General features: G+C 38.9%; 1 protein-coding gene across 3 annotated transcripts in view; it reads left to right on the top strand.

Annotated features, from left to right (window-relative positions):
- EFEMP1 (EGF-like fibulin extracellular matrix protein 1) overlaps positions 1-27,521 on the top strand; it is a 49,587-nt gene extending 22,066 nt beyond the window's left edge. For all 3 annotated transcript variants that reach the window (XM_087773887.1, XM_087773888.1, XM_087773889.1), the window contains 7 exons: positions 14,393-14,515; positions 18,174-18,293; positions 20,694-20,813; positions 22,241-22,360; positions 23,859-23,982; positions 24,108-24,303; positions 26,300-27,521. In XM_087773887.1, coding sequence (XP_087630013.1) covers positions 14,393-14,515; positions 18,174-18,293; positions 20,694-20,813; positions 22,241-22,360; positions 23,859-23,982; positions 24,108-24,303; positions 26,300-26,458 — 962 coding nt within the window. In that variant the 3' untranslated portion in view covers positions 26,459-27,521. The remainder of the gene's footprint in view (positions 1-14,392; positions 14,516-18,173; positions 18,294-20,693; positions 20,814-22,240; positions 22,361-23,858; positions 23,983-24,107; positions 24,304-26,299) is intronic.
- Positions 27,522-27,732: the final 211 nt, after the last annotated feature.

The raw sequence follows: 27,732 nt of genomic DNA, 5'->3' as shown, positions 1-27,732 counted from the left end.
AAAGCCTGGCTTGGATAGGCATCTGTACTAGCAGTTGTTCCACAGTAGATCTCCTTCGACACGCATACTAGGCTCCGTGCTGCTGGTGCTTTCCAGTGCCTGCCAGTGACCCAGAGCCAAGAGACTTGCTAACACTGGTGTCCCCCTTTGAGGACGGAAATGGTTAATTCCTCAAGGTCCTTGGCTATGCTGCCTACTTAACCTCAACATGTTCTGGGGAGCGCCCACACTTTGTCACAACCACAAATAGTTTCAAAACCAACAATTTTCTTTAGTTCAGTTGTAAACTACTCTTTCAGGAATTTCATCAGCTTGCATGGAGTAGAAGGGATTGTCAGAGGAGCTTCTTGTCCTTTCATGACCATCTTGAAAAAGCCGATTTTCTCATGAAACTGTTTTGACAAAGTGTGGTTTCTCTCCCAGTGCTCACGTACCTGTCTTCTGTACGTTTTAAGATCATCTCGAGACTTGCACAGTGCTGTATCTATTTTACATTGTTTTTATTGGCAACTCACGGGAACTACCATGCACCCACGTGAACAGAATTACAGAGCCCAGACAACTTTTGTACAGCGTTCCTTTGGCCACAGCTTCTCTGTGGGTTTCATTTGGCAGAAGTGATATCAAGCAGAAGTCTTTCCCTCAGCTTCTGATGTAAACTAAAATACACCTTATAAATAGAAGACGCAGGCACTGAGAGCAGTGCCTTTGGGCAAACAGCCACCTTTGGGCTATGGGAAAAATTCAGTTAGATATGATTCATAAATATAATGAATAGGGTGCCATAAACTCGCTTTGCTCTTCACGAACAAAGGCACATTCTCTGCCTTGAAAAATTAGAAGGGCAGAACCCAGAGGAACAAGGAAAGAAAAACAGGAGGAAAATAAAAGTGGGAGATTTAAGGGGGAGGGAAAAAAAAAAAGCGTGGACTTGAGTTGTCAGAGTGGAAAGTATAATTTTGATGACCATCAAACAATGCATGGAGTAAAACAAGGGGCTTTGTTAGGCACTGAATCCCTCTGCATCTCACTTCTGATGAGCTCCAGGTTTAATTTTGCAAAATTTGAAGTGTAATACATTTCAAAAGGAAGTTAGTTTCTTCTTTAAAGCTCTAGTTTAGTTGAAGGCTCCTATTGATTACAGCTGGAGCTGGATCAAGCTTGTGCTGTGTTCTCCTGGCAGACTGTCATTTGTAAATACCTTTCATCTCATCCAGCAGTGATAATGATGTGCTTAGATGATGTGGCAGCAATTATTTAGCTGCTGCGTTAGGTTTTCTACTTTATGCTAGCCAAGTACCCTAAAGTCAGACCATAGAAAGGGATGCTTACATTTCATGAAATCTTATGATTTCTTCTGAAGAAACTGTAACAGCTCTGTTGTAGTTCAAGTAGTCATTTCTTTCTTCGCTCTCACTGACAAATTTGGAAGCAAAGGGCCCTATTCCACCATATTTAGCAAGTTTAAACATGTTACAAATAACCTTGTTATCTGATAGCACACCCCAAAGGAAAACCCCGCAAAGCTTCCATTTTCCCAGGTTTCTGAGCATCCAGTCTACTAACCAAAGACGAAGCAGAAAAAAGGGGGCGGTGGAGGCCTTGGTTACTCTCTGAATGGATTTACACACTTGCTTAATACCACGTAAATACTGGAAAATAAAGCATGGATCTTGTCAAACTTAAGAACTTAGCAAATAAGGAGCATTAGAAACAGCACTAATAGCAAATAGAGCCGAAGTATCTACTGCCAAGTCAGTGAGAGATCCCACGTCCTGCCTGGCAATCAGTCTAAATACATCCTTTCTCCCACTTCATGTGACCTTTTCAGGCCAGCAATGTTGTGTGTTAGTTTAATATTTTAAAACTGGAACTTTACTGGTATTTGGCCTACTTTTTTCTATTTATTTTCTAAACAAATGATAGCCACTCCCTTCTCTAACCTTTTAAGCTTCGCCAGAATTCTGGGAAGATCACAAGGTATAATAAAAAAAAAAAAATCACATGCTCAGGCAAACAAAAGCAGGTTGCTCCATTTCACCATCCCAACAACCCCTGCAAGCAGACTGCAGGAGTACTCCACTTACTCTAGGAAACACTACCGAAATCTCATTTTCAGTGAAAAGTGCCAGGATTATGGTAGCACAGCATCTATTCTGAGGCAAACCCATGTAACTTCCCAGCCAAAGACTGAGGGGGGGGGGGGGGGGGAGAGAAAAGCTGTCCCAATTGCTACTTCTGCTTGATTGCTTAAAGGCAGCTGGGAAGTCAGATCCTTCGCCTGAGCGCAGAGTAGATCACAATTTTAAGGCAAAGTAATTTTGGAAGAAAAAATAGCTCTCTCTTCCCAAGGAAACTTCTGGTTTTTAAAATGTTAGTTTTTATTTATTACTGGCTCATTGAAAGAACAAAGTATTTTTTGGTGTCTTTTTTCTTTTTTGTTCCCAAACACAGAAAAAAAATGTGGCTAAACCCCAGAAAAATCTTAGTTTGGGGCCAAAAATAATAATAATTTTCAGTTTTCAGATTTTTTTTGTCAGGTTTTTGAAAGAACAACAAATGCTTCCCAAGCACCGCTCCAACTTACAATCTTCAGTAGACTGCACACCCTCAACTTCGGTGACTCTTCTTGTCCACCCCCCCTTGCCCACAGCCCCCCACAGCCTGCCCCGGGCTCGTGTCATGCTGTCACCGTGGCCCAGGCACGGGCAGCCACAGCAGGACTCGTTCTCCCGCGCTGCCCAGGGTGCGCTGTACCACCTCGGCACTTGCTATTGAGGCATTCTTCCAACAGCTCCGATTATACTTTGAATCCGAAAAACGGCAGCAAAATACAGACATCGGCAGGTACTTACCAGCTCTCCAGTCAAAAAGAGAGCATGGAAAACACCTTGGTGATCTAAGCAGATCACGCTGCTAGTCTTGAATTATAACAAAGTGTTTAATCAACACTATTTCTGTAAGTGCAAAGCAGCTACATTAGTAGAGTTCTTACATATGTACCTTGCTTTTTCCCCCCCCATTCTTTTCTTTAGCCTCCACTTAGTCACCTCTATCACGATAGATCTTTTTAACTTTGATGTTCATTTTTCTTCCTTCATAAATATTCATACTGCCTTTTTTTTCTTTTACCTTCAAAGAATAGATTTCCTTTTCCCTGGTGCCTCTGCCTCTCTTTTGATCCTGCCTGGCTTTGCCTCTTGTATCTATTCTCTTTCAAACAAAGAATTTTTGAAACTTCATTTTAAGCCCTCTTCATGTTAACAATTACATGGAAAATTGCATTTTCCACTGAAGTTCAAATGGAGAGCCAGCTAATGTGAACTCTTAAGACAGACGAGCAAAAATTTACAAGATACTGTTCCTGACAGGTCTGTTAGATCGGTACCATCTAACACTGCTTGTTTGTAGCACGGTCAAGCTGATATTGCCACAGGAATCTTAACTTTTGCACATCCATTTCACTTCGCTTTACTTGAACTGTGGAACCTGAACATTGTGTTTTTCTATCCCAGTTCTTCCAATCCCCTCCCATCCCTAGAGTATATTTTGGACCAAATCAACTGATGTGCCTTTTTTAAGTACTTATTTCCATAATTTGCTTTTATTGTTCTATCATTCAAAAGTTGTAGAAGGCGTGAAAGTTAATTTCTTTTAACCATTTCAGGGTGATTTGTTTTGTTTTTGTTTTTTTTTTCCTTCACAAGAAGGTAAAATACAGACCAATGCCCACCAATTACACTTTGAAAGTAAATAAGTTTTAGGCACATTTCTTCAAAACAAGGCATCTATGGGTACATACAGCAACACGCTAAAAGTATCACATAACCACGTAGGAAAAATTCATAACTAAATAATGCCTTCAAAGGCATTTCTGCAGCTGGAACGGCATCAGGAATCTGCTTATTTACGTAGGGAGCTGTGGAGATTGCAGCATGTTGGTACTGCCAACAGATAGGATGATTAGTGCTAAAAACAATATCATCATTTAGATAAGCCTTCTCCTTTTGATAGTTGCTATTGAACTTGACTTGAACTTAAATGTTCTCAGCTTGGGAACTACACTTAATTCCTAAAACAGCTCATTCAGCCTGCAAAGGCTGAAGGAGAATAAGGTTTTATTGATAAAATTGGTCCCTTATATCAAATACTTTAAGTCCCTTGTCTTATATCTCAAGTCCCTTATACCTTAAGGTCCCTTGTTTCTTAAGTTCGCAAAGTGTGCACTGATGAGCTATGCATTCACTACCAAAAAAAAACCAGGCAGTTGTATTTCAGGCTAGGGTTGGATGTCACATAGTTTATGCTCAGTGCATCGGTTTGCTTGCTGTGTTAATTTTGTTCAGTAGATAACTAGTGCCTTTGCTGTCAGAAGGACACACAAACCATGGCAGCACCACACAGACAGACCAGGTTTCCAACAGACTGCATCCCCCATTGCAGTACCTTTGCCAGCAACTCCCATGTGGAGACGCCTCCCTCACCGTAAGGAGACGCCGTGGTTCCTCACAAGAGGAACGGTCCAATTAGGACTAAAACAGTTGAAGACATGCCAACATGCAAGAAAAGCAAGATTTTTTTGGTAGGAACTGTTTTCTGCGTTGTCTCAGAATAAAACTTGATTTTGAAAGCGTGCTCTGAAGCATACTTTTTAGGTAGAAGTTTGTGTTTTCCTTTGCAGGGACCCAGCAGCTGCCAGTGTAAGTGCTGTGAAAAGGCTTGCAAAGATTTAATGAGTGACTCTTCAACTTCCTAATTAAAAACCACAATGAGCTTTCAGGCCTTTATTTCCCTAATATTACAGGTTGCAGCAGTAATATTTTGTTCAGTCAAGCCTAGCTAAAGGAAAATGCTTATGAGGTTTCCAAGGAGAGAAATAAACAAAATGGAAATGAATAGGGAACTTGGAACTTTTAAGTGTACATAATTAAGAAAAAATACATCCTTCAGATAATTCTGGAAACTATTAGGAGATATTCATAATTCATAACCAGTTGTTTGGTTTTCTTTCAAGCAAGGGGGCAGCTTAACATCAAACACTGACTAGCTTTTCCATTAACTTAAATAAACAAACCAGTATGCTTCAAGTTAAGCGAACATCTTTTTTTTTCCTCTTCTTTTTTAATAACTGGGTGAATTAGAAATCAGAACAAGACATTTACTTACAAATAGGAAATTAGTTTGCATGCTATTTCTTCATGTTAAAAATACTTTGGAACACTCACAAAAACAATGTTAAGCTGAATTTATGGAAATGTTCCATATCAGTTTTGAAGATGATATGCCAGATGTCGGGGAGAACTCTTTCATCTGCAATAATGGAATAGTTTAATCCACCCTTGTTGTTTTTGAGTATAGTCCAAGTGTATTGGTCATCATGGGTGGGTGATCCTCACTTAGGCAGGCATGAACCAAAAAGCACAAGTTGTTAGACCTCTTGCATAAAGTCACAAGAAAGCAACAGCAGGAAATACTCTACTGAAAGTAAAAATAAGCTATTGCAATGTAAATCAAGAAGTTTACCGTTAGGACAACTCACATTTTGAAGCACTCAGAGACTTGCAGATACAATCCATTAATTCAGTGCAACGTAACTTGAAAGCAAGTATGGGTCCATTTATGGCCCCAGCAGAAATAAAGCCAAAAATACAAATTTTAAATTAATATATATCAAAAACATGGAATACTTTTTCTTTTTGATGAGCAGGAAGACTAATAGTTAACATTGTGGTCTTCAGTTGGGGAAAAAAGTACTCTTCCCTTTGAGAAGCTTTAAGCACAAAGACATTGATATCCGTGTTCTTGTTTTAAGAACACATGTTGAAGTAACATTGGATAGAAAATACTATTGTTAAATGTCTTTTGGGAATAGTTTTTGTGGCCTTGTATCAGACTAACGTTGTTATATTAGCCGTACCACTTTTATTTGTAATAATCATTTTAATTACTGTATTACTTGAACATGTGTCACATTCATTTAATTCACTATGGCTGTGATTCGATAATAAGTATATCTTTTGATCAGAGCACAAACCATGGCTCACACTGGTGGGGGCCTGGAAAAGTCCAGAGCACAGCATAGAAAACGTTGTAACACAGCATTAGGCTTTTTAACTTGCCCTACCATTTCCAGGCATGGACAGCTACTGTGCAGAAGGCATAGGAGCGGAATACCTGCTTGGGCACCGATTCAGGTTTAAGCATCCTTACCTTGTCACCACTGAAATGCTGTCCTGAATACAACGATTATAAATATTGTCTTATGTTAAGATACAGGGTAGAAAAAGCATGTTCAGTTGCATATGGCATCTCAGTCTTCAAAGTCAAAAAGATCTCAGAATGAAAAGCCATTTACCTTTTGCAGTGTAATTTACAGACTGCGCAGCATACGCTAGAGGAGGAAGGTAGCATCACAGATGGAGGCAAAGTGGAGGAGAAAGGAAGTAATGCATCAATTCAAAGCTTCATTCATTTTTTTTTCCCCTTTTCAGCTGCCTGCCACTCCCAAACAGACATGTGGGAGATGTTCTAGTGCTGAAAGCTATGGCTCACTCCTTTATTTAGCTATTCTAGTGATAAGTCAATTCAGTTTGGACATACCAAAGACAATACATAATTGTGACAAAGTACTGCAGTCCAGACTTGATTATTACAGCTTGATCCCTTGTTAACTCTGTTGAGTAAATAGAAGGAGGACGCTTTTCCTGTACCTTCATATTCATGAAGTCACTGTGGTTGGGTAACTTTGCCAAATTCATGGTAGTTGCTAATACTTTTGCGGTCCAAATACAGAAATCACGCAAGGAACTAGAAGTTGCACTGCATTCGATTTTTTTTTTTTTTTTTTTTAAACATTTTCTACATTAATACTTTGCATTACTTCTATTTTGTTTTGCTGTGATGTCCAGTAATACTAAAAGACAAATCTCCCAGGAGCTTGCTTTGCTGCACTCTCAAGTTTGAGAGGGGAAATGTTTCGGCACACCAGAAGAAGTCATGCTGTTATTTCATGAAAATCTCATTAATATAAACGTTCTACCTCACATATTTGCTTAAACGTAGGTCTCTGCTCTTACATATATTTTTCCTGTGCAAACAAGTATTTGTGCAGGTTACCTTCACTCAACTGTGAAAACTTGTTACCAGGGCAATCAGTCCAATATACTTAACATGAAAAGGCCAAAGGAAAATTTAAAAGGGAAAGAGCAAAACCAGCAATAAAGAGGGAGTTTATGGGCTGCTACAGAGTTGTACAGAATTATAGACGCTACCTCATGACACTACTGGATAGTGACTGCACTGTTAGAGTGCAGGTCTCCCTATTAGCAGGTTTTGCCACTCCAGAAGTGAGAAATTTCTCCGAATATTTTGTCTTTTGGTACCTACTGACCTGATGTTATGTAACAGATTTTTCTACTGGTTATTTACCACCACAAATCGCAGCCTTCCAACACCAATGAGTTAAAAGTTGTCTGGGCATCCAGCCCAGATGAATAACATCCCAAACGTTGAAGGAAGTAGCAAGGGAAATAGAAAAGCCTTTGACAGAAATTGTTGATAGCTTGCTAAGGCTGGGGAGGGAACCAGGGAATTTGGAGGTTGCTAATGTTGTTCCTATGTGTGAGAAAGGATCAGGGAGGATCCAGGAAACGACATAGCAGTGAGCTTGGCTTCAGTTGCAAGAACAATATAAGAAACATAAATAAGAGACAGAATACTGAATTTGGTAAAATCAAGTAAGCCCATACTCATGGAAGAACTATAGAGGTCTAATTTCTTCAAGTATTTTACCTTCAGCTGGTTATTTCTGAAAAATACTAGTATAAAATGTCTTACAGGCAGAAGGAAAGCTAATGAAGGGGACAGAAGGTGAAAGGTTTTACAGAATCCTGAAGTAAATTGTGCACGATACCTGCAGCACCCCGTGCAGATCATCGTATGCCTGATATCAGACTCACTGGTGCCATTGCTTATGTGGGAGGCAGTGTTTTCAGTTCAGATGAATCTATTAGAAAAATAGACCAAGTCATTTTCTGGTCTCACTCACACTGAGAACTCCAAAAATTTAAACTGATTAACTAAAATATTTACTGTTTGCATTCAAAACAAATTGAGAACAGCTTCACCGGAGTCAATGACAAGTGCAACACTGACATCGGTGGAATCATTCTGGGTTTAGATTTGTAGAAACCGTTCAGAAGCTGGTCCATTGGCACTGCTCAGTGGGGGCAGAAATAAGAGTTTGAATCCCAGAAGGCCATTCTAAGGGCCCTCTTTTTGAGCTGGTGGAATATTCTGCTTACAAGTTTGCTACAGACCAGAATACAGAAAGCAACCTAACAAGTATTTTGTGACTTGCTTGAACAGATGAACATACACACAAACAAGGAGAGCATGACCACGCTGTAGTAAATTGCAATATGTTGCAAGCCAGTGAGCAGCAAGAAGCTCAGCACTTCAATCCCAGGAGTAAGACATAATTTGAGTTAGTTAAGAATACAGTTCTCCAGCTCTGAGCACAACATACAGGTATGAGAGAGAGGAGGGAGATTTAAGTGGCTGAAATAAGATGAAGGATAGACGCAGATTGCATTTTTTGCTACAAAAGTTTGAACGACTGGTGAAATGCATCTCAAATTTGTGTACTTCTCATAACGATACAAAGAAAATTACAGAGATTAAGATGTTGCATAAGTGAGCAAGCAGCATGAGTCAGGGGGTTTGGGAAAAATGAGTCACAGCATGAAGGGAACAGAGCCAGGTTTGTAGCTCAGAAAGAGACTAGGAAAGAATTTTATGGATGTAGATAAGAGCCTGACAGAATGGATTGCAGCAGAAAGGCAGAAAAACTAACTAGCTCTAAAAGAGGGAACCATACACTAGATTTAGAGAAAGCTATAGCTAAAAAAGCAGGTCAGGCAAAATTTTTGTACACAACTGGTGGTTGAAATATAGAGCAGGCTGCCAAAGTCAGCAATGGAAGGACATAATTGTGTAAATCACTTCAAGAGGGAGCGCGGGTACATTTTTGGAAAATGAGGGAATCACTGGGTATAGCTATTAGTGAGGCTTGTGGAATTAAAACTATGAAATGCAAGTTGATTTCTATTTTGAAGGAATACAGGAGCAAGCTCTGCTGCCCTCCATGGTTCTCACGTTATTTCTGTAGCACCCTGCAAACTTCAGACAGTAGCCCATGCAAATCAGAGCATTATCTTAACCTGCAGAGAGTTATCAATATGGAAGTCTTCTAAAATGAACTTTCTAGAACAGCCCTGGAGATCACTGCAAAAGGCGGTATTTATATTAGGACGAGTCATTGGGGTCTGATGGCCATATTTACCATAGTACAGTTGAAGACTTCCATAAACATTTCTGGAAGAGCAGTGTGGTTTACATGTCATTTAATTGAGAGACCAGCGTCCCTAGTTTTTCCTCCCCCCACTTCTCTATTGACTCTGACTCTTTACATCAATTTAAAATTTTTATATAGCAGTAATCATTGCAACTTGATAGATGACCACACCACCTAACCCATTTTGGGAATGGTAAGATTTGACCAAGTCCAAGGCTGCGCAAAAACCAGAATGAGATTGATATAATTAAAGACCATGTCCTGATGCTTAAATGGATCTGAATTCAGACTGTTCAGAGCACCCAAATTCTGTGTTTTGCAATCCCCCAGGTACTTGACTTTGAAACTGTCTCATTCTTTCAGTGTAGTATTCTGGATGCAACACCCATAAACAACATACGGGAATTAAAGTACTCAACCCAAACACATTTTACAAATTTTGTTAAATTTTTGTAACTAAAGTACAAACAAATCGCATAATAAATTTGCTTCTGCGTGGCCTACTGAAAGACTACATAATTATCCGAGTTCAATTACTACAATGATCAAGTCACTTAAGGTAACCCAGCTCCACTTTCAAGTAAGATAGATCTGCAAAAGGATGGTTAGAGACACCCAGGCTATTTCAAAGGAAATTTTCCAACTACACAAGCCGTAACTGTCCAGAGAATAACTGTCTGGGAATAAAAATCTGAGCAGCAGCTTAGATCAGACTCAGAGATACAATGACTAAGAATTAATCTATATTTCGCAGGTTGGATGCATCAATAATCAAATACCATTCAGGTTGCTTAGCAATTTAATACAAACTTCCAGCTCTTGTTTATCTGTAGTGAACAGCACAACCTTTTAAAACGTTAGCTGAGATTAGAAAATAGAAAGAAATAAAGAAAGCGTAGTGTTAAAGGAGAAGATATTTTCATTACGGGTTGCCAATGTAATTTAAATTCCCCACCTGGGTGAGCAAATGTATGTGTAACACAGAAATTAAATTTAAACAACAAAGTTGGTGAGGAATGAGTTGAGGGTGTTTTCAGGTACAGCTTACAAGGTACTTGCTTAAGGCAGAAGCTTCAGCTGTGGCATCAGTTGTTGAAACACAGAAACCAAGTTTATCATGATGACACTAACTTTAGTAAAGAGGATGCAGAGGAAAGATGCTCAAGAATGAGCTTGTAAAAGCCCATTATTTTCTTTCTAGATCTGTTTCTTATACTGCACTCATCACTGTGGTATCTTGAGCACTTTCCAGTAGTGCATTAAGCAACATGACAAACATCTGTCACATGTTTGTTGTTTCACCCTCTCCCCAGAGATACAAGTGTGTGCAGTGGACTGTCTTGTTTTAATTTTTTTAATTATTATAAATACACATGCACATAACACATTATTAAACCTTTGTGCTAGAGAGGAAGGGTCAGACAAATTTATCTTGCTCTTTGGATTAAAGCTGGTGAGCTCTGTGATGTTCCTGTAGGAGTTTCTATCACACCCTTGCCCCAGATTGCTGTCTTCACAGACACCAAATCAGCCTGGTCATGGGTGTCTGCAGTAGGCAGAAACCAAAAGTATGGATTCCCAATACCCTCATTTACTGTTCACACTTAAGTCCAGGGAGTTTGTCAAGAAAGATCAAATGGAATGAGATAGTAGGATTTAAGGAAAAACACATGCTTTGTATAACTGCGATCTCATCCCAGTATTACTGCAATTGATACAGACTAAAAGCAGGAATTGATGCAGCTTCCAGGTCACTGTCACAGAATCAGAGGACTCTGTGCAAGTTACGATAAAAGAGCTAGGAATCTAATGGATTGGAAAAGCCTGATTTAAAGTGGAAAAGAAGTTCTTAGAATAATGGAATGAACACCTGGGAGTTACCAATTTCCTTACAGAGGGGACATAACTGGGAAAACAATCTGGAAGCTTCGGATCAGTCAGACCCTAAACAATTGCAGATAGACAGTCTACCCATTCAAGAGCCATGAACACATACGCGGGAATCCCAGATCAATCTTGGCACCACCAGTGTAAGATTATGCTGTTTCATATGGGGAGAGAAGCGTGTGCATTGGTAGATAACTACCTGTGCCACCTCAGAGAAAAATGGAGCTGATCTGCCGCATCCCAAGGAGACCTCCAGCATCGCTGTTGCTTCCTTCCTGTGACTTTCACTCCTCTATTGTTCCAATAACTCTCAGGACAGTCAGAAAGAAGACTGTAATGGAGGATGATTCAGGTCACATCAAGTGCCAAGAAGCTGAAGACTTGTCTTTAGGCCTCACTCACCAAAGGCAGAGATGCAGAGATCTGTGCAGCAACGTCACATTACAAAATCCACCAGTGCTTCTTTCCATACTCCACAAGGGCTGGGCTGCTTCTGGTATCACACCAATGCAATTCACATTTAGCATCGCTTTCAGCACCGAAAACTTCCACTCACTTCCTCACCCTTGTATCAGTCACAACAGTAGACGTATCTCTAATTATTGCAGTACTAGAGATTTCAGAACTGAATGTTCCAGCACTGAAACCTTTCTAGCTGCCTGTTGTTCTCCTCCCACAACATTTTCCTTGAAGCACTTAAGAAACATGATCTTCAGGCCATGAGCCTTCCTCTAACATTACAGATTTCTTTACACAGATGTGAGAACTGCTCCAAGCATGGCAACCTACTGCCCTTCCCCAGTGAGGGCTACAGGCTGCTCTCCTGTCCACCTTAGACAGTTCAGTGAAGTCCACAAAAAAAGAGGATTAGAGCTTTCAGAGAACTCCCACCAATACTCCATTCCATGTATCCATTTCCCTAGCTTACCTAGGGACTCACATCTCAACAAAAGCCATCCAGCAAGAACAGCCAAAACAGCAAAAAGTACCATGACGGTGCAGAGTAACAACACTGATAAAGCTCTTCGGAAGTCCACCAAGAATATGCGACATACCAATATGCATTTTCATGGCATGTAGAAGACAGAGCAGACGTACGGTCACAGCTAACATGCAATCCAGTTCAGGATCCTAACTTGAGTAAGAACCTTAGGAAAGCTCTAAAGGATTTCTTGAAACAAGTCTCAAGAAAAGGTTGTTCTTATAAACTCAGATCTTTGTGGCCATAACATGGAATCCTCCAAGAGTTTCCAAGTGAGGAGGCAGCTAGCAGTCAACCAGTACTTTCGAATAATTGTTTTTCTTTCAAACTGAACTTACCATTGGGAAAATCAGAGACCCTGAGTGCATAAGTCAATCTAGTTTGCTTCATTTTAGCTGGTGTAGCTTATTATTCAGTAGAAATTAAGCTACACAGAAATCAAGCCATGGATGCAAATGGCAGCATAAGGACATAATGCACTTTAGCTAATCCATCTTAAAAAGGTAGCTCGTGTTAAGTTTAGTGATATATGAAGTTCCTAAAGATCAAATAAACTTTCTTTGTTCCAGTACACTCTGCAACAAAAAGGACTGGAACTGTGTGAGTACTATAGCCATTTTATTTTCAACTTTTGTAGAAACTAGGAGCACAGGCAAAGCCCAGCGAAATCTCTGCAAAGGCTTGCACTGAACTCCACCGTGCTTTGGCTCAAGCATTTAATGATGTGTCGGGTTGGTATGAGGCAGCCAGCTATAGTCCCTGAAAGTCTTCACACCTGAGAATGTGCTTTTCAGCTGTCAGTACAGAACAATGCAGTCAGCAAGTCCTGCATCAACACAGCAGCGTTAGGACTGATATTATGCAGAAATGCAAAGAGCGGGCTAACATAAAAGGACTTTATTTTTCCTGTCAGATAAAGAGACAACATATGTAAAATATTTGGACGTTCGGGGAAAGGGCAAACATGGAGAATTAATTCAAACTGTTGATGGTTTATTTTTTATTGAATCTTGTGGTCAAAATTGTTTTCATTTGCTATGAGAAAGAATCCATCATTTTTTCCAAAGCACCACCCAGAATCTGCCACTGGTGATGTTCTAACGTCCCCAGTGCCTATACAAATAGAGAGGTCAGCTGAGATTTGTAAACTAGAGATCATAAGTTTTAAGGAATTTGTTTATTCAGCCTAGAGTCTCCAGATTGCGTACAATGCCAAAATTTAAAAGTCCTTTCACTGTACTGTGTCAGGTTACAATAAAAAGCTCTCCAAACATTTGGGACGTTCAGATGAGAAAGCAAATTGTAATTCCATTTTAAGCAACCTATTTGTCAGCACATGCAGTTTAATTATAATTAAGTACCTCCAGGAGTTATAACGAATAGGCAAAATCAAAATGATGTTTTTATACTTGTATAAACCTGCATTTAGCACAAACTAAAAGCTGCCTGAATTACACGGAAAAGTGTCGGTCTAGTATTTGCATTTGTAGCCGTACTGTTCAAATACAAACATGCATAAACTGTTTCCAAAGACTTTAACATATTGACTGAATTAAGGGAATTTTCATGGGAATGACAAGAGGCAGATCTCTTCCTGATGAGAAGGCCACCACGTACCAAGTCCCTGTCCAAAGTATGGAGCACGGGAACCGTGCAAAAGAGATCACCAGAGTCTTTTTAGTATTAGCAAAAGAACATATTTCTAACTCATCTCATTCTTGAGAAAGGGCTGAACTACATTTGCTGACATTTCCCAGAGTAATTGAGCGTGCAACAAACAACCAGCATCGGAAAAAAAAACAAAAACAAAAAAGTCAAATGATTGAAAGATGATAAAATTATGATAAAGTTGCAAGAAGTTTACAGGAAGTTTTATAGTTATAAATACAAAATATTAATGGTATTGACAAATAAAAGTATCTGATTGTTTAAGATAACCGTATCTGAAAATATTTCCAAATAGACTATATCAGAATTACAAGCTATTAGAAAACTGGTAACGTATTATGTCCTGCAAATGGAATAAGCAGTGAGATGACACGTTTGGGGTATATTTGAACTTTGCTGCCTTCGCTTATAGGTAGCTTGAAGATAGGTAAAGCATTTCAACAGGCTAAATATTTTGAGTAAACTTTGTAATTAATGTTGCATTTGATTTTTGTATAAAGATATAGATGAATGTGCAACTGGAACCCATAATTGTAGAGCTGACCAAGTATGTGTCAATTTAAGAGGGTCCTTCAGCTGCCAGTGTCCTCCAGGCTATCAGAAACGAGGGGACCAATGCGTTGGTAAGTGTTGCTTGAAACTATTTTCTTTCATTATCAACAGTTGCAAACTTTATATTGATTATAAAGCATATAGGTATGTGTACTGTAAAATAGCTGTATAACTTTGAAATGCAATAGAATAATCACTATCACAACAATTAATCACTAAAACATGGAACTAGAAACTGTTTTAAGTATAATCAGTTAGAGTTGAACTTCACAAGATTAATTTTCCTAATAGTTACCATTGTGTTTATTGGTTTGTATTGGGGTATTGCCTAATGTCCCAGATACAGTCATAAGTCTACTAGAGCAGCAAACTAAAGCCTGTCCCTCCACTGACCTTGGCGAGACTTGACTCCAGCTCTGTAGGACAAAGCACTACCTTCACACAGCCCTAATCCCTGCTCTGCAGAGCCCCCTTGCACCGTCTGTTTCAGTACTCAGTTTTATGAGTATAAATGAAAGAGATGGAAACTCTGAATGCAGGTATATGATATTTGCAACTTATAAACCACTACGCTTTATTCTTTGTGCCAAAATAAAATTATCAGCACCCTTGGGACCTATACAAGTATAGCATTAAATTAAATCCAAGTGCAGCATAAACACTGCATCTTTCCTATTCCATCCTCATTTGGGGACATCATGCAAAAGTGCCATTACTCCATTCCTGCAGTCCTCCTTCAGCCTTAACACCTCTTTAATCGTGATTTCAATGGATTAATTGCTTTTATAGGCACTCCAGCCTTAAGCCTTAGGTTTGTCAGAGATAATAAAAACAACTATGAAGTAAGAGAATCAAACATATACATCACGAGGTGATACAAGAGGTGGTCTTGAATAAGACACAAGACTGGTTTTATGCAGCCTAGGAGAAAAGCGAGAGTTTTAGATGGTTGGGGTTTTTTTTGTCTTCAGCAGAACAGGAACAACAGAACTTCAGGTTTTCCTTTTTTGCTTTGTGTTAGGAATCCTGCATTTGAAAGCACTTAAGGATTTCTTTATTTTAGTTTTTAATCTCTTTCAAAAAGCCTTGCAAAGGCTCTAGGTAGTCACTGCCTTACAAGAGCTGCAGGAAGGAAGCCAGGGAGATGTTGAGACCCATCTAGACTAACTTAAATGGCTGGGCATGGCTTGCTCTTCAGGGTTCTGAGCCAAGGGCCGTAGAGCTGTAGAAATCAACCCAAAAATTCTTCTCTCTTTCCCAAAAGATGTGGATCAGGTCCTGAACTGACAAGTTGATATAAACATAGATGTATCTGACTTTTCTCAGTTCTCTGTGCAAGACTAGGATGAGTAGTTTGGAATGTAGGTAGAGGAATAGTTTTGACAGGTCAATTTTTTTTAATATCTGGGTTTTATCTAGATTTTTCAGAGCAGGTAAAGTACATTACCGCTTTGCAATAGCACTTTTAATGTCAAGACCTATGGTACTACCCAAAAGTCTCACGGGACACATTACAGCACTCAAAAGAAAAGCAGCAGAATGATACACCCTTATATCTACATGTGAATATATTTATGCATCTAAATCTGTACATGAAGATGTCTGGAAAGTGAAAATTCCCTTCTCCTATTTAGGTCAAACCCAAGAATAACACCTGTGTTACATATTACACACTGACCTAAATTATAAGTACATCCCTACACTTAGTACTGTCAGCATTTCAGACTAAAGCCTGTCTTTGGGGATTTTATAACAACTTAGCCAGAAAATGTTCTTGGGGCCAGATCTTGATAGAGGTTCTCCATATGGGAGGAACTGTTTCTCAAATTTGAAAGAAATTTTTCCAGACTATTTTGGCTTCAAGGTAGAGTCAGAAGAGGACTCATTTCTAACAATTGATTGATTTTAATCTAAATTCACTAATCATTTCTGTCTCTTTTGGAGATTTTTGTTTTTAATTTGCTTTTTCACATACTGCAAAATTAGTCTTTTCTGAAACACAGGACTGCAGATAGAATGAATTGTTTTCCAGCATTACTTCAAACAGAAGATTTGGCCGAATTGACTAGATAATGCTTAGTCCTTAGATCTGCATGGAGCCTAATCCCGCAAGGAAAACTCCCACTGAATTAGAGTCAGATCCTGGAAGCATTTCTGTGCATAAATGCAGCGCCTAAGCAGCAGAGCATTGCTCACATGTCTATATTGTATAATCAGGTCTTTAAACGGCAATTTGTAAGAGCTTAGTCCTGTAAAAGTCAAGGATGGAAGAGATCTACTGTGCTTCCTAATTTATTCCATTTCTACTTCCAAATTTCTCTCTGCAACAAGAGAGTTACAGCGACAATCGCTACTGTACGGATAGCCAGGAATTTTCCAGCATAAGCCTTTTCATTCAGAACCATCCAAAACACTCCACTGCTAAGTTTAGCCCCAAACAGCAACTGCAAATTTGACAAAGAAAGGGTTAACTTCTAAAGATTATTTTTTCACTTGATATTAAAACAAACACTTTCCTCATTATAAAAAAAAGTCTTGGCCTCTTTTTAAACACATCTATGGTGGAAACAGCTGGAGGTAGGAAACTCAAGATCTGGCATGGATATGGGAAGTGCCTGCCTTTGTTCCAGTGAAAACTGGTCTTATTTGTCCGAGCGTTGAGCCTTTGAAATCTCGCATTGTGTACATGTACAGAACACGACATGGATTTCTTCACCAAGCTCAAGCAGGCCGCCACTAAAGACGGCTGCTGCACATACATGCACGATCAGCGTTGTGGCATAATAAAAAAAAAAGTTTTTCCAGACAAAAAGAGGCAGTATCTCCGCCAGAAAATGCAAGGAAACCTTTTAAAATGCAGAGAGGTAAAAGAATGGGCTGTTGCACATTTTGTATGGTTTGCAGGTGAAAAGCCTGCTTCAATGCACATTAGGAATGCTGAAACTTGGAAAGGCAGCCTGCTCCACCTCAAAACCAGGGTTAACCTGCAAGGAGAGCCTGTGGGAAGTTAATACTGCCTGAGAGCACCAGCTTCAGCCAGTCTGATCACCTTCCCTGGCACCAGCGAGCACAGCCAGAAGGTGCTGGTGCTGCTGTATGGAAAGGTAGGCAGGAGAGGCAGGGAGAGGAATGGGAGCAATGGGAGCCCCTTGGGGGAGCAAGCCTGTTTCTGGGGGATCCCTGCGGAAGCACAACCACCTGTCTCCTTTTCAGGCCCATTAATCTTCTGTCCTCACCATTCCCCTGTACTTGCACAGAAAATTTGGACTCTCCCTAATGGAGCTGAAAAGATTTAGTACATGTTAAGAGTGCTGGGTGTGAATTTTTGGAAAAACAAGAGCTACAGGCCGCATTCACTGTGTTGGTCGGCATTATGTCCAATCATGAGAAATCTTGGTTGAAAAGCAGAACAAAACATTCTGGGTTTTACCTGTACAAAATAAACAAGACTAAGCAGTACTGTGGAACTGAATAAAAAATAAAGTTGGAACGCATATGGATCTCAGTGGCTGCAAAGACAATCAGCATGGAACAGATTTTTACAAGAGTTACTTAGAAGTATAATAGTATTCCCGTTAATATCCATAGAAGCAGTACCTAGCTCACATAAGCTTTTTTTTCCAGCTTTTAATCAAGTGCAATTAACTTTACAGTTTCTTTGGACACAAGACAGCAACAGTGAACTGCCATGATTCCATTTGAACTAATTTCTCTTTTTTGATAACTCAGATATCGACGAATGCACTCTGCCTCCATATTGCCACCATCGATGCGTGAACACTCCTGGTTCCTATTATTGCCAGTGCAATGCTGGTTTCCAGTTAGCATCTAACAACCACACCTGTGTAGGTAAGAACTTCTCTGCCTGAGCTCACTTAGTATAGATACAAATGCTGACACAAGACTTGCCACCACTGAAATTTAAGTATCTTCATCCCAACTTCAAGAAAATAAATACCAACCAGTAAGAGACACCAGGTGCTGTATTGAGAGGCTCTCCTGCAAGTGATCCAAGAAGTACAGGAAGGTGAGAGAGAAAATTGAAGCCTTACTGAAAACCTGTTATTTTGTTGGCATAGCAGGTTTCTGAGTAGCATCTAGTTTGGCAACTGGAACCCTGGAGGTTTACACTCATTATTTAATCCGAGATTTAATTATTCTTTCAGTTCTGGTGGGTCGCTTCGCATTATCATTGGCTTTCATGTTATTATTCCCAGTTCATGCAACACAAAGCCTGAAACTGGAAACCAGGGGAAGCAATACTATACCTCTGCAGTTAAGTGTAATTATCCTCAGCCCATCCTAAACATAGTAAGGAAAGAAAACATCTGTAAGTATCACATTTGACTATCTAGAAAATAACACTAAAAATTAAAATGAGGGGCACTAAGGAAGAGTGACCCTTTAGAAATGATCCTCCCTTTAGAAGTACAACACTAAGGGAAGCCTTGCAGTAGAACTGTAAGACTGCTATTAAGTTTGAAATCATAAGTTCTGTTTTCTAGAAGAATTAGATACAGTGATAATAAAAAGGTCTGCTGAAGTGCAGAGAGAACGGCCATAAAAAAAAAATCAAGACTTGTCATGGAGATGATCAGAAGTTCTCTATGGCTATAGTTTATATACATATATATAAAATCTATATTACATACATATTTATGGAGAGACAAAAATCAGTCTGGCTTTTCCAGCTTCTGCCGTTACTTCCAAGCGTTGCCATATCTTATCAAGTACCCTGGCACACTTCATAGCACTGAAGTAAGAAGAATTTTCGTGTTTTTCACCAAATGATAGGATAAAAAATTGCACATGGACACAACAAAACCATCTGACAAGTTGTTACTTATTTGGCCCTTTCCATGGCTCAAATGCAAGGTGTATTCTTTCAGTGACACTCACAAACCCGCAACAGCTCCAAGTTTGCTAGGTGCTTCACCAAAACGCCCCTTTTCCGACTTGCTGGCCACCCAGCCTAATAAGGCGTACTCCCACCAGGAAAGGTGAAGTAAATCTTAAGGAGAAAATTTGTAAATGAATGGTTGCTGCATCAGGACAGACTTTCACATCTGCAACAGTCATCTGGCAGAAGTGATACTTGACAGCTGTACCGATTACATTTGTGTTACAACTTTTGCATATATTGAAAGTGGGTCAATATTTCTTGGAAGGAGAACAAACAGAATTGTGGCTCTGGCTAGCTTGCTTATTTTTTCTGGTAGCATTGTCATGATGTACATTCTTTGCACTGTTGCCAGAAATTAACTAAAAGGAGGAAGAAATAACTTCATAATCAGTTTTCCCCTATTACCATTAATTTTCAGGACTAGGAGGTTCATCATATAGAGGATTAATATCCTCTTCATTGGTTTAGTTTTTGTGAATGCCTAATCTTAGTCATCTTGTCAGTTTTTAGGTGTATCTGAAAGTGACTGAGTGTTGCTGACGTTTGTAAGCATTTGCAAAAGCCATGAGCTCAAGATATTGTTTTTTCCCCAAATGCAGCTCTCTACCAATGGTTATATCTGATAAACACAAATACGAATGAAAAACATGCAGGGGAGGAATACAAGGGAAAATACACTAAAATCTACAGAGTGAATGACAGAAGAGCAGCAGTTAGTCAACAGCCTATGAAAAACAAGTGGCAGATTCCAGAGGTGGTTACAGTTACATAAACTTCCCATTAAAAATTGCTTCTCTTCTCATACCACAGCGTTCTCACATATGTTCTTGGGATGGACACATCATGGAAAAACATCTAGCACAGAAACATACCTTCGCCCAATATGGTCTAGGCCTTAGAGCATTGCAAAACTCTACTGGCCTCAAAGGCTCATGTTATAATTGTAATGGAATTTAAAAGAACAAATTTTAAGAGTAATAAATAGCTCAAATCTTAACCACTGCATGCTGAGAGGTCTTATCAGTATGTGTTCCTTATATCAATTATTTATAGAGACTTGGCATTTCATACCTGAAAAAAGACGCTGGAATGTGGAGTTTAATAGCCACACTAAACATTTTTGGAAGAATTCATCACACATTAGAATAACTCTCATTCCTGGAAAAATACTCTTTTTCTACATGGAATGTAAAGCATAGATCTAACATTGTTCCAGTGACTGCAGATCTATATTGATACAGGCAACTGAGCTTCTGCTAAGCAATAGACCCAGACTAAGGACTAATCCACTTAATCAGCCTAATTACCAGCTACACAAGATAAAGATCTGTAATTTTTCCTTTCAGACATAAATGAATGCGATGCCAATAACCCATGTGCACAACAGTGTTACAATATACTGGGTTCTTTCATCTGTCAGTGTAATCCAGGATTTGAGTTAAGCAGTGACAGAATCAACTGTGAAGGTAAGCAATTTTTTTTTGTCTTGGAAGAGCGATTTTTTTTTTAAATTATTTTCCCAGGAGTCTTTCTGTGAACTAAGGGATATAATTCAAGTGGAGCCACACTGTGGGTACAGTTTGTAGCCAAAAACCCTTAAGATTTATTTTTTTATGTTGCAAACGTGGTTGCTAATACATACCTTAGTAGCTGCAGCTACATTCAGGTACATGTAGATATGGGTATCTCTTTAATAGTAAGTGCAAAACAGGACAGATATTACTACATGTCAGATCACAGCTGGGAAGAATAAGGCTTCTAAATACTTGTTTCACAAACTCACTTGAGTTGTGTGTGGTCTAATGCTGATGACTATTAAATGAATCAGAAAGGAATGCAAACCAAAAACAAGTGCAATTTTGTGTGTTGTTAGGCTCCTCTGAAAATAAAACCTCAAATTTTTGATTTTAAGGCAGCGACAATTGTGCTTTTGAGGTGCTTTCAAGCCTGCGTATACAAACAGCATGCCTCCTGATGATTATACAATCAACACTTTATTTCCTCTGCCAGAGTCTCCACAGGGGTCCTCTAATCTCCTTTTGGACACATGATGATCTCACCCTTAGAGCCCATATCCTTTCTACCAGTCTTTGAGCCAAAGAGGTCTTTTTGGTTTACCACTGCCCTCCTAAACAAGCCAGCAGAGCTATTACAGATACTCCCTCTCCAAGCTTCTTAAGCTAATCCCACTTGCAAGTGGACAGAACAGGGAGCAGCAAGTATGCAGCCTCTAAGGACATCCCTGACAAAAACCAAGAACTGGGCTCAAGCCTCAGAGGTAGTAGGCGGGAGTTATGCTGTTTTCCAAGCCATTCCCTAGTTTTGATCGGTTTCACTTAATTTCCAGTTAATGGCATATACTGTTACATTCTGTTTCACACTACACTTCTCTAGCAAGGGACTGATGGTTACACAAGAACAAAAAAGCAAGAGAATGGTATACACTGCATGTTATTGGAAGACAAAAAATAGGCCTTACCCTTTTTCCCAAAGAGCTACTCCATTAGGGTAGGGCACAAATACAAAGGGAGTATTTTTGCCTCACTAACTAATCTCACATCTGTGGTTTTTGTGAAAGTAATCACATTTTGGAATACTAAAAGTATAAGTTCTTTCAAGAGTTATTTTCCCAAACCTGTTCTGAAGTCTAATTTAGCTTTTGCTTCCTCAAATCCAAAATTCTCATTTTGGATGATCACTGATAAAACAGAAGTAGAACTAGCTCTTCTGTTTGCAACTTTGAGGCATTAAGCAGTACATTTCAGTTTTTAGACAACTTATTGTTTAGACAGAATTCATTTTTTTCGTGTTAGAACCAGCATTTAGCTATTATATTTACTTCTGTAACGAAGTATATGTTAAAAAAATAACTAAGCTCTTTTGCTGTCTGCAGACACTGATGAATGCAGAACCTCAAGTTATATATGTCAGTACCAGTGTGTCAACGAACCAGGAAAATTCTCGTGCGTCTGCCCTGAAGGATACCAGGTAGTAGGAGGCAGAACATGTCAAGGTAAGTGCCCTCAGCTTAGCAGTCTCAATACTGCATTAGTAACACCAGCATTTCGGGCAAGACTAAGAATGCTTGCTATCGAAGTGTTTATATTTCATGACAGGATTACTGTTATGTTAGCAAAAGATACGTTGCAATTAATCATCAAATGCTTTGTCATCTCTTGTAGTAATTCATATTTGAATCCTTCAGCTCAAACTCTAAGTTCTTCAGATTCCTAGGACAAAATTGTAGTTTTTGCAGCCCTCAGGTAAAACGTGTCTTAGATGTCTAGGTAGTGAGTCTAAGTTTCAGAGATAAATATCTCCAAAAAAACATCAGGCCGTTTTTTGCAGACACTAGACATGGCTTTATATCATGTTTCATTTTAGAGAGGTTCCTAAATCCAGCCACAGTAGAAATGAAATACATGTTTCTTCTGATAACAGGAGAAAAAAAAAATGCAAGACTTGAGCAGCTTAGATAATTTGGATTTAGAAAACAAATGTTCTGGTCAGGTGCCACCGAATGCCAGAGTTTTAAAGTTTGTGTTTTTTCCTCAGCAGTGCTAAGTGTCTCTGCATCTTATTAGAGAATAGTGCAGAACCATCATATTAAGTGCAAGAACCATTGCTTATGTAATCCAGAAACCAATTTAACAGTCATTATTTTTAGAAATAAATAGGCGTGCTAATTATTGGCAAAAGGTATGAGGAAATAACTCAAATTTTTAATTAATGGTTTTTATAAAATTCAGATTAGTTTCTTTCCCTTCTTAAGAACAGCAGCTGATACTGAACATTGCGGAGCAGTTAGCTTGACCATCTAAAAATCTGTTTGTGCATTCCAAGAGATTAGATTTGAATAAACCCTTTCTGTGACTGTATTAATTTCAGGAGACCATATAAGTAGACAGCAGTGGGGTTCTGGCACTGACAGGATAATAGAGCATTAATACAGCACAAGTCTGACAGCCCCTACCTCCATCCAGGGTTATATTTCCAGGCGAAAAAGGAAGCTCTACTTTGCACAATAAGCAAGTTCCCATTATTCCTTTCAAAGCTATTTTAGTTAAAATGTAGCCTTTCACTAAGCATTTTAGTTAGACTGTGAAACTCGGGCAATTAAAAATGAGAACCGGCAAAAGGCAGGAAATCACAATTCTTCCTCAAAACCTTTTCCTTCTGTCTACAAGACACCCTCTGGTATAAAATCATTCTTTGCTAATTAGAAACATCACAGTATTTCTACAGTTGCATTACATGTGATTAGTATATTTCTTCAGTCAGCCAAAAAAATCTTCAGACATAATTAACACTCAATAAACAAATTTATTCCATTTCTGCATAGAGAAATCCTTTATAGCCAGGCCCCAGAAAATCAGGTAAAGAACACCTGTTGGGTTTCAACAGACAAGCAGGTGGCTTTTTTTGGGTTGTTGTTTTCTACAAAACCAAACACAATGTCCTCAAAACTCATTTCCATCTGCTTTGACACAGTCCCTTTTCCTTCCTCCTAGATATAAATGAGTGCGAGACTACTAATGAATGCAGAGAGGATGAAATTTGCTGGAATTACCACGGAGGATTTCGCTGTTACCCAAGAAATCCTTGTCAAGAGCCTTACGTCCTTACATCTGAGAAGTAAGAGAAAAATCAGTCTTTTTTTTTTTTAGGATCATCCTCAACAGGCAACATGATCAAATACAACAGAAAGCAAGTACCATTTGTTTGCAACTGTCACAGTTTCATCCGTTTCTGTTTTTCAGCCGCTGTGTCTGCCCTGTTTCAAATGCCATTTGCCGAGAGCTGCCTTACTCTGTTGTGTACAAATACATGAGCATCCGTTCAGACAGAACAGTGCCCTCCGATATCTTCCAGATTCAGGCAACCACTATTTACCCTAATACTATTAACACATTCCGGATCAAGTCTGGAAATGAAAATGGAGAATTTTACCTGAGAGTGAGTATTGGTGGGAGCTGGAGCCTGAGCGGGCTATAAAGACCACTGGTGCTATCCAGGTGTTATAGTGCCTTGCCGTTTTGACAAATCCATCAGCTCTTCCTGTAAGAGTATCACAGCATCCTAAAGTTTATGAACTTTTTAATACTTCCTTCTTAAATGTGCTTGGCTTCCAAGTTTTAAAGCGCCTTTTACTTCTCTACCAGAAAACTCTAAACTGAGACTCAAACTGTTTCTTTCAAATGAATACAAAGCTAGTAGCGATCATGAATATTTAGCAATCCTGACACCCATGTCAGATACAAATGAGATACCTCCATGCTTTTCACAGTCTGTACCAACACCCCATATATGTGTATTTAGGAGAGGATTATAGAAGGATTCCTTGTACTATTGCTTTTATTAGATTTCTCATTTTTGTGAAAAAGTAACCAATATTAGCTTGGGATGGGACACTGATTTCTAGAGTGCGAAGTTCAGGCCAACTTGCAAAGGTTTTGTGTTGAGACATACTTAAACCTTTATTTTCCCTGAAGTGCTGCAACTATTTCAGAAAACCATGGAAGTTCAAATGACTTACAATAGCAGTATTTCCTGTGGCATAAAGCATTCAAGTAGATACACATGAATGAAAGTGTCTATAACATCTGCTTTTTAAGATTTTTTTGGAAGAAATCTGATTTTCTTGGACACTTGTAATATTTACAAATTCCTGGGAAATCCTTTTTGCTTCATATGTGGCTTTACGCTCAGTAAAACAGAATCAGCACCAAAAAAATTTAAATCCAAAATATATTAATTGGAAGGTTTTCATTTTTGTTTATTTTTCTTGGCATCTGAAGATTAGGGGGAGTTGATAATACATCCAAAAAGCGTACCAAGATATGGCATTGCCTATTTACACCACGTTTCCCGAAGATGGGAACAAGGAACTACTCATCTGTACCTCACTTGTTCTGGTATAACCTATAAGCCAGTGCTTTTCCCTGGATTTATTACACACTGAAACCCCATATCTACCCCCAAAATACAAACAAACAGTTATTTGCTTAAAAAAAGAACAAGATCACTCCAACTGTAGTTTGGGTTAGACCCCAATCTAGCCTTCGGACTTTCTTTAGGCTAACAATTCAGTCTTCTGTTGCCACCCGACAAGGAATCGCAGGCCTTAAACAAGGAAGCACGTGTTTATTCCTGCCAAGGGAGCGCAGTAAACAAAGGCTTACTTAGAAGTTATTCCTATTGTTTTAGTAAAAGTCTAAGCCAGGTCTCGGATACAGCAGATGGATTGGATTCATCTGTATACCCTACTCATTTGACATGGTGAGAAAATATTTGTAGTAGATGAAGGGAGAGATGGAGTTTACCCTTTTATCATCATCTGTCAATTACAAAGCTGTTTAACAAACTAGCAGTGTGCCACAGACAAGGGCCATCAATGTTCCCCGGCAGCATGATCCCAGACTGGGAAAAGAGCTTGGGAGCAGTACAAGATGGGGATGGCAATAGGCACACCAGTTGCAAAAATTCCCAGTGTTTACAAGGGGAGCACGACTTCTTCCAGAGCATGAGCCATGAATTAGACGTAGAGTTTCCCTCCACTGAACAAGCTGTATCACTGTTAAAGACATTAGGTCTCTCTTGTTTGACTTATTCTCCATATATTTTAAAAGCTGATAGATGGGGATAAAAACAAAGACCATCCTGGGATAGATTACCACTTTTCACATCCTTCAGAAGAGTCAGCATAACCAGGAACAGATTTTGCAGTGCAGTTTATTCCTCTGAGCCCTAGTCAGGTAAAGTTTTCCCTGCAGCAAAGCCAGGTGTGAGATTAGTCATGGCCATTTAAAAATGTTACAAGAATACTTGCATTGTGTATCTCTGTGCTGAGACAGAGCATTTTTACGGTGTAGTAACACACACGCACTTTCTTGACACAACTAGGGAATCGTTTTAGATTTGACTGAGTTAAACTTTGTTGTTTTTCTTTCAGCAAACAAGCGCCGTAAGCGCAATGCTCGTTCTGGTGAAATCACTATCAGGACCAAGAGAACACATTGTGGATCTGGAGATGCTAACAGTCAACAGTTTGAATTATCGTACAAGCTCGGTGTTAAGATTAACAATAATAGTGGGACCTTACGCATTTTAGTGGTTTTCAATAACCTTTCACTGGCACTTAAAGCAGCCAAAGAATATTATCTTAAAGAAAGCACTTACTATTTTATTTATAGATTTTGCTCTCTTTTTTTTTAAGATTTGTTTAGTAAATTGATATCTTTAATCCACACATTACACCTGTAATTCAAAATTAGTAGATGTGTTCCATAGTATAACATGGGCATTGTCACTTTCTGTATAAAGATTTAAATCTTTTTTATTACCTTTCTTGGACTAGATACATACTACGCTTTTGTATGAGAACTGTACGTTCATACTATCCTGTAAAACTTCACACACCCTTCCTAGCCAAATAGGTCATGCAACTAAAAGGTGATCTTCTGTGTTGTTTTTATTTTAAACTCTAATGCAGCTACACTGACAATCTCAAAGAAAAAAATTATGTAGTATGAATGATACACAAAGTAACGGTTATCTGATAAGCTAAAATATATTTCTTCTTTTTAACTACTTTGTAACAAAAGATAACAGTCAATAAAAATCTATTTCTGTAGACATTTATGTGCCATCAGTTCGTTTTTCTAATCTGGGTTGGAGGTAAAGCTACATTGTGAGAAATGTTTTGCATTGGGTTTTTATATGCAGATTGTTTTAACCGTACCACAGAATAACATTCTGCTCTCTGCAAGAAAAATAGACCATAGGAAGAAAATTTCTCCAACAATGAAAGAAACTCCAAATGGAAAAATCACCATGCAGGGCACATGCGTCCGTGCTTTCTCCCGAGAACACTGTTGGTAGTTACTGGTTAGAGGGATACAGCATTTTCAGACAGAAGTTAACATGCTATTATTCCAGAAATATTATGTTGTATACTAAGAATTGAGTGCATTTGCTTATTAAGTTATATCATTTTCAGGCACTCGGTCCTATTCCTCCTCTTACAACTCAGATGTATCATGTACAGTGTTCATAAAATTTATTTCTAATTCAAGAACTAATAACATCTTTTGTAATATGTAAAATCTTGTTTCTTAAGATGTAGTAGCTAATCCTTTGATGTACAAAATTTTTAATAAAGATCTCTTACCGTATTGGATTTAGTCTTTTTTTGAGGTAGTTTATTAGCCACGTTAGAGGGCTGAATTGTCAGCTACTGTGGGAGTCAGCAAAGCCCCATCGAGTTCTACAGAGTCGGAATGACCCAGATCTCAGTCCATACAGTATTAGTTCATGGAAGACTAAAACCACAATTCCTTTGTAGAAGGACAAACATTACCTACTGAGTTTTAGTTTTACTGATGT

Source organism: Nipponia nippon, unplaced genomic scaffold (genome assembly GCF_047370975.1).
Source record: "Nipponia nippon isolate SJK-2023a ecotype South Korea unplaced genomic scaffold, ASM4737097v1 scaffold_4, whole genome shotgun sequence".
NCBI lineage: Eukaryota > Metazoa > Chordata > Aves > Pelecaniformes > Threskiornithidae > Nipponia > Nipponia nippon.
This window is presented reverse-complemented; position numbering and strand designations above follow the sequence as displayed.